We start from the raw sequence: 12,009 nt of genomic DNA on the forward strand, positions 1-12,009 counted from the left end.
CTTTTTATAGACGTAGCTGAACCCTTTACACGAAACCATCAACGCAAGATCACCGGGATCCTTCGACATGGCCAAGCTAGCGTCGGAGCTTAACGCCCACGCCTCCTCCAACAACAACAGTTGCGAGGCGGTGAACAACAACCACAATGGAGTGGCCCCTTCCCAATATCAGGCCCTGCCCCTCACGCCTGCGCCGGCCAACACGCCCCTGCACAAGGCCATCAAGCACGACCTCTTCCCGGAGGTCACCTTCTGCAATTTGTCCGCGGAGGAGCTGACCGATGGGGCCGGACACAGCCGGGTGGTGCGGAGCAGCATCGTCGCTTTGGATGACGGCACCCTGACCTGCCTGATGAACGGCAACGGGCAGGTGAAGCGGCGGAAGCGGCTGATCTCGAACGAATCGGGCGACTCGATCGACTCCAGTTCCACGGAGAAGAAGACGCCCAAGATGCCGGACGGCGGCTACGGTTGGGTGGTGGTCTTCGCCTCGCTGGTGGTCTCCCTCATCGCCGATGGACTGAGCTTCTCGTTCGGCCTGATCAACGTGGAGCTGCTGGAGTACTTTGGCGAGTCCACTTCGAAGACCGCCTGGATATCCTCGCTGTTCTTCTCGGTGCCCCTGCTAATGGGTCCCATCTGTTCGAATCTGGTGGACAAGTACGGCTGCCGCAAGATGACCATTCTGGGCGGCGTGGTCTCTGCCTTCGGATTCGCGCTCTCCTCCTTCTGCAATTCCATAGAGATGCTGATGGTGACCTTTGGCATTATCTCGGGCCTGGGCCTGGGCATTGGCTACGTCACGGCGGTTGTGTCCATAGCCTTTTGGTTCGACAAGAAGCGCACCTTTGCCACTGGGATCGGAGCCTCGGGCACGGGGATTGGAACATTCGTGTACGCCCGCCTCACCTCCTATCTGATTGAGTCGTTCGGCTGGCGGGGAGCCACCCTCATCCTGGGCGGCACCATGCTCAATGCCTGCGTTTGCGGCGCCCTCATGCGCGATCCCGACTGGCTGATCGAGGAGAACCGGCTGGAGAGCCGGTCGCAGAGCGTCACCACCTTCTCGAACTCGAGCGTCTGCCTGGAGGAGATCAAGAAGCTGCTGGACACCGGCATCACCAAGGAGGCCGTGCTGGACTCGCTGGTCACGAAGAACAACACGGAGGCCAATCAGCAGATCGACGATCCCCTGGACTCGGTGCTCAAGCGCTACCGCAGCGAGATCTTCCTGCCCACCTTCCTGAGCACCCAGGAGCTGGACAGCATCTGCGAGGTGAAGAGCCTCAGCCGGCGCTCGCTGCGCCACAAGGAGGGAGCGGAGGCGCCGTCGAGGGAAAATCTCCTGTCCATGTCCTCGGGTGCGGGTGCCTATCCGCCATCCACAGCTGTCATTGGATCGCCGGACGACACCCTGATGGGCGGCATTGCCCAGGAGGCGGCCGAGCTGGCCAAGAAGTCCTACCTGGCCTCCATCGAGACGCTGTCGCCGTCGGAGAAGCGCTCCACCGGCGGCGGCACTCCGAATGGATCGCTGCGCTCCTCGGACGAGGGCTACCTCACCCAGAAGCACGCCAGCTCCCGGTACTCGCTGAACGAGAACCTCTTCATGGCCAAGCACACGACGCCCTCGATCTCCAATTTGAAGGTGAACGGCCTGCGCCACAATTCGGTGGACATTCTGAGCGAGGACATGCACTGCTACTACTCGAAGGACGAGACCTTCGCTTTGCTGGAACCTGGCAGGCGGATGGGACCCACGGTGATAGCGATGCCGCATGATCAGGAACCGCCGGTCAACAGCGAGCTGGCCATACGACGTGCCCGGCTGGACAGCATCACTGGGATCCGTCGGCTGTCGCGCTCCAAGAAGCCCAGCTACCACCGCTCGAACCTGCGGCGCAACATCTCGATCCGCAATTCCAACTTCCTCAAGGACATGCGCATCCACCGCAACTCGATCCACTATCGCGGCGCCATGCTGAACACGCACCGCTACCGCCTGAGGGCCTCGTCCTGCCCCAACATCTACCGCAACTCGATGACCACCATCGCCAAGGAGGAGGAGGATGTGAGTAGACAGTGACCCTTGGCCCGCCCTTATCTCCTGGTCGCTTGACAACAGCCCCAGCTGGTTAATGCTTATCAGCTGCCCCTGCCTCCCTGTCCTTGCCTATGGTCACCAAGTTGGACCACATGGGCAAGTGATAAGGTGCCCGCTGTGACTTCCGCACTGCCTACGCAGGGAACGCAGCCAATCCATATCAGCTCAAAAACCTCGTTTATTTGTAACCTTGAAATATCATCTTTTAGTCGAAACAGTCGTAATTCAGTTGGGATATCACAATAATAAATTCATCAAGTTTTAAGTTTCAAGAGAGTTTTTAAAAATAGTCAGACTTTTACCTGGGGAACTTACTTTATTATCATTCCTTTCTTTGCCATGATTTCTTAATTCTAATTCTAAACAAAGTAACAAAAAATTCAAATTTCTTTTCAGTCGATTAAATTTAATTTTTTCATTATTTATTATACTAAAATCACAATATTTTTACAAAAAAATCCCATACCTTTTTTTTTTATTATTGTGGTGAGTAGAAAACTGAAATGCTATTACCTAGAAATGATCTTTTTATCATATTAAAAAGCTTTAAACATTTTTATACAGTTGCAAGACTTTTCAACGCTCGTATAACAAATTAAAGACCCGTCTCGTGAAATATATTTTCCATTTCTTTTTTTATACCTACCAAATATTCACTCAATCCCATTTCTCTCCCGTCAGACCTGGTATGACAATTTCGTGGACACCATGAAGTCCATCTTCGACTTTTCCCTCTTTCTGGACATGAAGTTTGCCCTCTTCAATCTCTCTACCTTGTTTTTGTTCATTTGGTGAGTACTTTTTGGCAATATAGAGGAAAACAATATCACAAGCTGCGCACGAACCGAAGGCAAATGAAATGCTAAAATTAATAGATGAAAGTGCCTGCCAAGCCGTCAACCGAAAATTGTACACTTGCCAGAAGATTTCGCAAACAATTTTGGCAGCTAATCGAAATCGAAAACGAAAAGTCGTTGCACAATAATAATAATAAATGTATTGTCCAACAACAGCAGTGAAATTCCAAGTACAATGCTATCGATCAGTTTGGCTAGTAGGCTCAAGATCAGGGGTTTATCTTACCCCATGTGCGCAGAGTTTGAGTGCCCCATTAGCTCGATAAGGAAACTAGTTGAAATCAATTCAAACTCAACCTTGTCCAGATAAGGCTCCCCTTTCTAACTTTTGCAAGCGATTAATCAACCCCTTGGCACGCTCCACAGGTTCATTATCCCTTATCTGTACCTACCCGACTACATGAAGCAATACAAGTACGATGTGAGCGTGAGTGCCGAGTTGATATCGGATATTGGCATTGCCCAAACGGTGGGCATGATAGGACTGGGCTATGTGGGCGATCAGCCCTGGATGAACATCAACATATGCTACTCGCTGTGCATGCTGGGTGAGTTGTAATCAAGTTGTGATCAAGACCATGTCATTATAATAGTAAAATATAATATCTTTCAGTCTCCGGAGCTTCGGTGTTCTTTATGCCCCTGCTGATGACCAGTTACTACGGCCTAATGGCCATGTGCGTCATTTTCGGATTTACATTCGCCAGCTCTTTTTCGTTTACGCCCAGCATTCTGGTCAGTATTGTTGATTTGGACGATTTCACGTGTGCCTACGGTCTGGTGCTGCTGGTCCAGGGAGTGGGCATGATTGCAGGACCCCCAATAGCAGGCGTTATATACGAGCATACGGGCAGGTGAGTTTTGTTGGGTGCAACAGTAATAACCTGACTTATTCCTTATCATTTTTAAATCCCCCTTTCAGATGGGACGACACCTTCTACTATGCTGGCATATTTATAGCACTCTCCGGCGTCTGTTCGTATCTGATCGAGTTCTGTGAGAAGAAAGCACCTAAGGGGAGTGATAGTGATGTCTCAGAGACTAAAAAAGCTCAACTTTTACACTAGGTTACATAGATTACGTTACTACACTGTTGAATGCCGAAGGTGGAAGACAACTGGAGGTACTACAAATCAGAACTGTAGCCTATTAATGGACTAGCATTAAATGTTAACGAGTTTCTTATGTCAAATGGTGTTGCAGCCATAAAATCAGAGCAGAATTGTAACTGAAACTAAGCCTATTTCGTAAGACTAGCCTGTAAGCCTATACTTGACTTGACTAATCGTAGCTAAGTATATCTATATACACCTAATATATATAATTACCGCACTAGGGCAATTACTAATCGCATCTTGTAATCACACTTAGACAAACTGTTCAATTTCAATCAATATCAATGCAGTGCATCACTGCCAGGTGCAAACGGGTCCCTCAATTGTCTTCTTTACAAAAATTAGAGAAATAGATTTAATTGCCTTACATTTCGTACGAATATTGATTAAAGTGAATACAATAAACAACAATCTGTGTAACGTATGCAATAACAAGCGACCATTTTCAATCGACCTACAACTCACAGTCTTTGGAGCATTTGTTTTTAAGCTAAACAAAAAAAATATTTGTACATCAAACATCGCGGATCGGAATAGTTTCCAAATTAAACCAAACAACTGAGCAAGCTAGGGTATACAAAATAATTACTGTTCAATCTAAAAACCTGTTTATGCAGTTTGGCAACATTTTTCTTAAACGAAACACAAAAAAAGGTTCAGAATTTAAAAAATAAATTTATGTAATATCTTACGAGTTCAAGTATTATTACAGAAAATACAAAAATATTTATAAATAGTATATATCGTTAGTAAAAAAGCCTTTAAGATTTAAGCACTCTTCAAAAAAAGGAAGTAATTGCGACACCATAGCCGACTTATAGATAATGGTAGTTGTTGATTCCAATCACTTTAGCAAATATGTACAGAAACAAAAATGAATCACAATGCTAGATTATTTACAAGACAACCATTGAACAATTATCTACAGAAAACCTATTACAAAACAAATAAAATTTTGAAACTATACTTTGACTTGGTATTCATTTTTCGTGCATTAAGTTTGGGGAGCTAAATAAGTGATTAGATGTTACTACTCGTCAGAAAAATATAAAACAATTTTTTCTATGGTAAGACCATTAAATTCACAAAGTTTCGCCCCAAGGTAAGCAATATTTTTGTAATATTTAGTATGTATGTATATTTATTATTCTGCATTGTGTTGGGCAAATACAAATATTATAAATAATTTGATTTACGTTTACAGTTGTATCTTTCGTTTTGTCTTAGCTTTCGCCTTTAATTTAATTTAAATATATAAACTTCGTAAAATACTAAATTGATCATTGAATCGCAGCATTTTCGTGAATCCACTGTTAATGCATGTTGAGTGTGTAAATTATATAATCCCATTTCAGCTCACATCTTGTTTTGTATATTTTGTTAAAGTACGTTTTCTTTTTTTCTAGTGTAGGGTGTTTATAAAGACTAAAGCGGATTGCACAACAAAATATAGACAAAGCAAATGCGTTGAGAAGAAAAAGTAAAAGTATTCATATATGTTATTATGTATTTATGTTATAGAAGAGGAGCAGATACCCATTGCAAAAAGGGGCGTGGCGCAGCGTTTGCAGGGCTGGACCTCACTGAAAACGAATCACAATGAAAATTCACATAGTTTGAGTTTGGTTTATATATTACACATTATTTTGTCAAGATCCCAATGTATAACTATCGGTCCTTACACAAAGTAACTAGCAAACTAATTTCAATATACACAAAATACATGCATAAAACATTTATCAATGTTTCCATAAACTTTATAAAATTTAGAAATCACGCACGACACATTCACATACACAAATGTTGTAGGTTTTGGTTTATTTCTGGTTTCTTTCCTTTTGGTTTCTTTTGGCAAATTAAAACGTAGCTGAACAAGGAGATGTGTTTTCTTGTAGTTGTCTGATCTTTATGGTTTTAACATTACGCTTAGTGTTCGATTGCTAGTTTAGTGGTAGCTATTATTACGTGGTTAGTTACGGTTGAGATAGAAAACAAGAATATGTCCCTCCAACTACCTTCTATTAGTTAGTCACTAAAGTAGCTTTTACAGAAGCGGCTACGTCTATCCCAGAATTGCAATCGGGCATCTGCAGTTTACTCCTAGCAGCAGCCACTGTTTGCTGCTCCAGCTGCTCCTCCGGCTCCTGGCAGCGACGGGTTTGTGGGCGAGTGCTGTTGGCCGATCTTGATGCCGTTTGCCTGGCAAAGGATAGTTTAAAGTGTAATTACAGGAAGTTTGCTAAACGGATGACCTCGAACTCACCTCATTGTTGATGTCGAAGACACCCTCCTGGATCTTCTCGTAGATCTCCTTGGCCGTGTTTATGAACGCCTCCTCCACATTGGCCGCCGTGCGCGCCGACGTCTCCATGAAGACCAGCCCGTGCTCGCGGGCAAAGGCCTCGCCCTCCTCCTTCTTCACCTCGCGCCGCGAGTCCAAGTCGCTCTTGTTGCCGATCAGCATGATCACCATGTTCGAGTTGGAGTGCTGGCGCGCATCCTCGAGCCAGGTGGTCAGGTGGTTGAAGGTCTCCCGCCGCGTGATGTCGTACACCAGCAGGGCGCCGGCGGCTCCACGGTAGTAAGAGCGTGTGATGGATCTGGTATAGAAAATTTAACGTCAGATTGCGGTTAAATTATTGTTAATATTTCAATGTTTCGAAAAATATTTGCTTCATCAATATCATGTAAGACCTCAGATTAAGGGCCGTTTTCTCATCCGACTGTTAAATTTTAAGTAGGGTTAAATCTCTGAATTCCCAAACGATTTAGGACCGTTTTCTCGTCCATTTGTTAAATTTTAAGTGGGGTAAAACCTTGAAATCGTATGGGAAATCAGAGTTTTAACCCTACTTTAAATTTAACAGGCGGACGAGAAAACGGCCCTTAAAGGTTTTAACCCTATTTTAAATTTACCAAACGGACGAGAAAGCGGCCCTCAAAACTTTAAACTTGGAGGCAATATCTCCTTAAATTCAAGAAAAAAGATTCTCATCCTTCATAAAAGATTATTTCGATGATATAACCCGAAATTAAGAATGCTAATCTCAGGAATATCTTGGAATTAGAATTTTTAAACCGAATCCTTTAGAAGTTGATCTTTAGTTGAACTTTACAGTTTGACAGTGATATATTCACTCGTTCGGAAGAGATTTGTGGGACTCCCTAATAAGCAATCAGGAGCCCTAACATGACATTGAGGAACCGGATGTATTAACACTAAATAGGGGATGATCTGCGCACCTGAAGGCCTCCTGGCCAGCTGTGTCCCAGATCTGCAGCTTGATCTGCTTGCCGTCGATGGTGATCATGCGTGCTCCGAACTCCACGCCGATGGTCAGGTCGTGCACAGGCTGGAATCGCTTGTCGGTGAACTGGAGCAGCAGGCAGGACTTGCCCACGCCTGTGGAAAACGGGAAAAACGGTTAGTTGGCGAGCGGGGGAATGTTGGAAAGGCTGGAAAAGTGCCAACAGCTGTTGGACATCCCGAAAAAACAGTATGCTGATAAGCCCGTGGCTCTTTGGGGCGGAATCCCTCAATTACTTGGGGGTGGTTGGGTGACTCAGCAGCAGGGTTTAGTGTGTGGGCTGCTCCCCGCACCCCGCACCCCGCTCCCCGTTAACTCCCATCTCAGTAAACGCCTGTATGCGTTGTTATGGTATTATTGATTTTTCCTTCGCTCGCCCACTCCTGGGATACTTTTAGCCAGACACTGTTTTATTCTGCATATTACTGTTTTACTGGTTGCCCTATGGTCTGGACACCTCGATTTTAGGAGCGACCTCTGCCCCAGCGATGCCCTTTGTTTTGTTTTCCAATTACAGATTGTTTCCCTGACAATGGCCAACTTTTCGCTGACCATTTCCAAGGGGAGTCGCAGTTTCCACTCACCTGTGTCGCCGATAATGATGTATTTGAACAAGTACGCGTAGGACATGTTTGCAGCTATTTAAGTTACGGCTAGTTGGCTTTTAGAAAGTTCAATCTCGTAATGCCACAGATAATACGCAATTCTTGTAACTTTTCCAATCTGTTCGTATTTATGATGACTGGCTGCCCGCAGTGCTGCCAGATCGCCTGGGTCCAGGGCTGGCCGAAATACCGAAAACATACCGAAAACCTATCGATAGCGATAGCCCAATCGATAGGCCTATGTATGTATGTAGAATTTGTCAGAAATTTTCTCGCACAAAGCAAAGTGTTTTTAAAAAACGCTATTTACTCGTAGTGCGATGCGCCAGCGCAAGTAGACTCCATTCAAGTGACTACAGTGCAGGGATCCCAACGACGGAGATTCCAGTGGGGCAGGGACTGCGCCCGAATTCAGGCTCCGCCAGCGATTTTCTCACCAAGGCGTAGGCACAGGCGTTGTGGATCATCGCGTCTCCTAATCCGAGCAGGTGAAACATGAAGATGGCTGACGGCTCGACCATATTGCGTAGGAACCGGCCAGGCACCAAATCCAAGGTGAGCATCTAACCCACTTCCTGACCAGGTTAAAATACCCTCTTGCCTTTTTCCAGGACTTCTGTCGCTGGCCCGACGAGCCCCTGGAGGAGATGGACAGCACGCTGGCGGTGCAGCAGTACATCCAGCAGCTGATCAAGCGCGACCCGAGCAACGTGGAGCTCATCCTGACCATGCCCGAGGCGCAGGACGAGGGCGTGTGGAAGTACGAGCATTTGCGCCAGTTCTGCATGGAGCTGAACGGCCTGGCCGTGCGGCTGCAGAAGGAGTGCTCCCCGTCGACGTGCACCCAGATGACGGCCACCGACCAGTGGATATTCCTGTGCGCCGCCCACAAGACGCCCAAGGAGTGTCCGGCCATTGACTACACGCGCCACACACTGGACGGTGCCGCCTGTCTGCTGAACAGCAACAAGTACTTCCCGAGCAGGTATGCGCGCACCCAGATTAGCTGGAACTAGCCAATATAATGAGCAAAGTGCCTCCCACAGGGTCTCCATCAAGGAGTCTTCGGTGACCAAGCTGGGCTCCGTCTGCCGGCGCGTGTACCGCATCTTCTCGCACGCCTACTTTCACCATCGTCGCATCTTCGACGAGTTCGAGGCCGAGACGTATCTGTGCCACCGATTCACGCATTTCGTCACAAAATACAATCTGATGTCCAAGGAGAATCTGATCGTGCCCATCAACGCGGCCGAGAACGCGGCCCCCGGCGAAAGCGAGGCCTAGATCGGTAGCATTCGCAAGGAACACTCATTCAACATACATCTATTTATATTTACCAATAGCTTGCAGCTTGGGTTGGCTCTCACCCGGACAGAGACACACGGACACGGAGCGAACCCAACTCGAATGCAGATCTTGTATGTAGTTTAGATGTCAGATACACATAGAGCTACATAACGATAACTAAGTAACAGGGGCAGACCCAGATATATGCAGCCCCCTCCACCCCGCTCGCCCCCTGATCTGATCCTAAGTCAGCAATTATTCCGCAAGTTATATTACGATTATGTTTAACTCCTTATTTTAAATAAATTATATGTAGACACACCAGAACCCCGAAAAAAAAACCAAAACCCCCTTGACAACTGGCAGCCAAAACACCAAGAAAGCTGTACGTGACTAAAACGTGAACTTTACTATACAAAATTACTATATACACAACAGAAATTGCAATAAAAGAAGTACATACACACAAAAACAAGGAAACAACTAACTTCTCAAACGATGTTCACCTCGAACATGGGCTGCTTGTTCACCAGTCGTTCGAAGCCGAGCCGCGAAAGATCGAGCGTGGTGAACTTGCCGTCCAGGATCAGTTCGGAAATGGCGCGACCCACGGCCGGAGTCTGCTGGATGCCGTGACCGCTGAAGCCGGCGGCTATGAAGAGATTGCTGTAGTGAGGATGTCGGCCGATAATGCCGTTCGCATCGAATGTGTTGTGGTCGTAGTAGCCTGCCCAGCTGCTCTGGATCTTCACCGACTCGAAGGCCGGCACACGGGTCGCCAGTGTGGGCCAGACATTCGATTCAAAGTAGCCGTGGTCCACGTCCAGCGTTTCGCACTCGGGCTCCTCGTCTTCGTTGGGACTGCGGCCGCAAAGGAAGTTCCCGCAGAGACCATCGCGCCGGAAGTAGGTGCCATCCGGGTCGACGGTCAGAGGCGTGGCCACGCCCGGACAGTTCCGTCCCTGAGTGCTGTACACATAGACATACCGCTTGCGGGGTTCTACAGGCAGAGCTACGCTCAGGGAACTCTCCTTTGCAGCCGGATCACCGATGCCTGCCAGTCGCGCCACCTGTCCCGAATAGGCTCCCGCTGCCAGGACGCACGTGTCGAACTTCACCGTGCGCTGGACACCGTCTCCGGAATCGACCACCGCTCCTGAAAGGGCACCCGAGGCGTCCCACTCGAAGCCAACCACCGAGCCGTTGGCGAAATTGGCGCCCAGAGCACGAGCTTTCTTCTTGTAGCCCATTAGCAGGGCCCAGGGATCAAACCAACCCTCCTTGTCGATCCCATGGCAACCCAGCTCCACGTCCTCCGTGGACAGCCATGGGAATCTGCGACGCAAGGCCACCGGACCGAGCAGCTCGTTTCGGGCTCCCAACTCGTTCTGCAGCTTGGAGTTCTGCGCCAGGATATGGGCTCCCTTTGAGGAGGCCAAGATCAGGTAGCCGTTCGGTTGGTAACAGAGATCCACATCACCCAAATGCTTCTCGCCGTTTACCACAAAGTTGTAGCCGAAAAGGGACATCTCTATGTTTTCCGCCAGGGAAAACTGCTGGCGAACTCCGCCTACGGATAGCACGGTGGAGGCACTGGTGTACTACAAAAACATTAAAGGATAAATATTACATAAAAAGGATCTTAAGGATTAAGTTTTTATTTTATTGAAATTTATGAAATGCATTATGGAAATATTAAGGAAATGCGTTGCAACTGCGAGAAGTATACAATGCACACATGCAATAAAATATCTAATCACTACAATCAGCGCTAGTAAACACATTAGTATTTTAAACTATTTAATAACAGAGGTCAATTATCATCTGTCGGATTATAGGGCTATAAATTTTGAAAAAGAGACTCCTAAGAACCCGTAATAAAGATTCTTTAACCCATGCCAAAATTAATTTAGAAATTATTCAGTACGTATTGGTACTGTACTTAATTGTCTATAATCTACAAATTTTCTACTTAAGGATAAAAGGATTTAGGAAATTGTACTTACGCCGGCATCCCGTTCCACCACCAGGACATTAAGCTTTTTGCCAAGCTGCAGCATCCTTGATTTCAGCCAAAACGCGGAAGAGGCGCCCATACCGCCGCCCCCGATTATCAGGACATCGCAGCTCTGGGGAAGGACATCGCCCTGTGGCTTGCCACTCAAAAAGCGAAGCTGACGCAGTGCAGCCGATCGCAGAACTTTTCGCAGGCACAGCATTTTTCACACTAACTGGGGGGGCTGCACATTCGTGCGATGATAACGCCATTGAAATCCGCCAGATTAGATTTGTGCAGCTTTCCGTAAGTACTTTGTGTGCACAACAAATAGAAACAGAATTACAGTAAAAGGTGCCTCGGAGGACTGATTTAGAGATGTAATTTGGATTCTTTTAAAAAGCATTTTAAACTTTTTTTATTATCCTCCTTTTATTATTATTATTTAATGAAAAACAACATGAATTGTCAAAATTACGAATTAAAAGATAGTAACTGAAATATTAAAGTTTTAAGTATTAAATAAAAATAATTTACAGAGAAGTTAACCCATTTGATTAGTTTTCTAGATCCCCCAGGTCTATAGAAATGCTCTTCCTGAAAATGGGCAGAACTCTTTAAAATATTTTTGTTTCAAAAATAAGGAATATTAAGGGAAAAGAAACAATAACTTTCTTTGCAAAATATACTATTGTCATGAAGTCAACTTTTAATAAAATTTGCCATAAACCAAGAAT

General features: G+C 46.4%; 4 protein-coding genes across 6 annotated transcripts; 2 read left to right on the plus strand and 2 right to left on the minus strand.

Annotated features, from left to right (window-relative positions):
• Window positions 1-66: 66 nt before the first annotated feature.
• Window positions 67-5,042, plus strand: chk (chaski). The gene is made up of 5 exons (XM_017154669.3): window positions 67-2,071; window positions 2,786-2,895; window positions 3,328-3,509; window positions 3,575-3,815; window positions 3,884-5,042. The coding sequence occupies exons 1-5, from the start codon at window positions 68-70 to the stop codon at window positions 4,026-4,028; spliced, it is 2,682 nt and encodes an 893-aa protein (XP_017010158.2). The 5' UTR covers window position 67; the 3' UTR covers window positions 4,029-5,042.
• A 157-nt stretch (window positions 5,043-5,199) lies between these two features.
• On the minus strand, window positions 5,200-8,148 carry Rab2 (RAS oncogene family member Rab2). Its single transcript, XM_017154680.3, has 4 exons — window positions 7,969-8,148; window positions 7,320-7,479; window positions 6,340-6,676; window positions 5,200-6,275 (listed from the first exon to the last, which is right to left on the minus strand). Exons 1-4 carry the CDS (start codon window positions 8,012-8,014, stop codon window positions 6,177-6,179), a joined length of 642 nt encoding a protein of 213 aa, XP_017010169.1. The 5' UTR covers window positions 8,015-8,148; the 3' UTR covers window positions 5,200-6,176.
• A 70-nt stretch (window positions 8,149-8,218) lies between these two features.
• On the plus strand, window positions 8,219-9,745 carry Mob4 (MOB kinase activator 4). 3 transcript variants are annotated; one of them, XM_070213593.1, is made up of 4 exons: window positions 8,219-8,235; window positions 8,306-8,544; window positions 8,601-8,974; window positions 9,024-9,745. In XM_070213593.1, exons 2-4 carry the CDS (start codon window positions 8,485-8,487, stop codon window positions 9,271-9,273), a joined length of 684 nt encoding a protein of 227 aa, XP_070069694.1. In that variant the 5' UTR covers window positions 8,219-8,235; window positions 8,306-8,484; the 3' UTR covers window positions 9,274-9,745. The 3 variants fall into 3 exon arrangements, with proteins under 3 accessions (XP_070069694.1, XP_070069695.1, XP_017010222.1); XM_070213594.1 differs by lacking the exon at window positions 8,219-8,235 and having other exon boundaries at window positions 8,242-8,544; window positions 9,024-9,277; window positions 9,333-9,745; XM_017154733.3 differs by lacking the exon at window positions 8,219-8,235 and having other exon boundaries at window positions 8,242-8,544; window positions 9,036-9,745.
• Window positions 9,737-11,510, minus strand: LOC108066273 (FAD-dependent oxidoreductase domain-containing protein 1). Its single transcript, XM_017154711.3, has 2 exons — window positions 11,283-11,510; window positions 9,737-10,877 (listed from the first exon to the last, which is right to left on the minus strand). Exons 1-2 carry the CDS (start codon window positions 11,493-11,495, stop codon window positions 9,768-9,770), a joined length of 1,323 nt encoding a protein of 440 aa, XP_017010200.2. The 5' UTR covers window positions 11,496-11,510; the 3' UTR covers window positions 9,737-9,767.
• Between the last annotated feature and the right edge of the window lie 499 nt (window positions 11,511-12,009).

The sequence above is a fragment of the Drosophila takahashii genome, chromosome 2R, assembly GCF_030179915.1.
Source record: "Drosophila takahashii strain IR98-3 E-12201 chromosome 2R, DtakHiC1v2, whole genome shotgun sequence".
Taxonomy (NCBI): domain Eukaryota; kingdom Metazoa; phylum Arthropoda; class Insecta; order Diptera; family Drosophilidae; genus Drosophila; species Drosophila takahashii.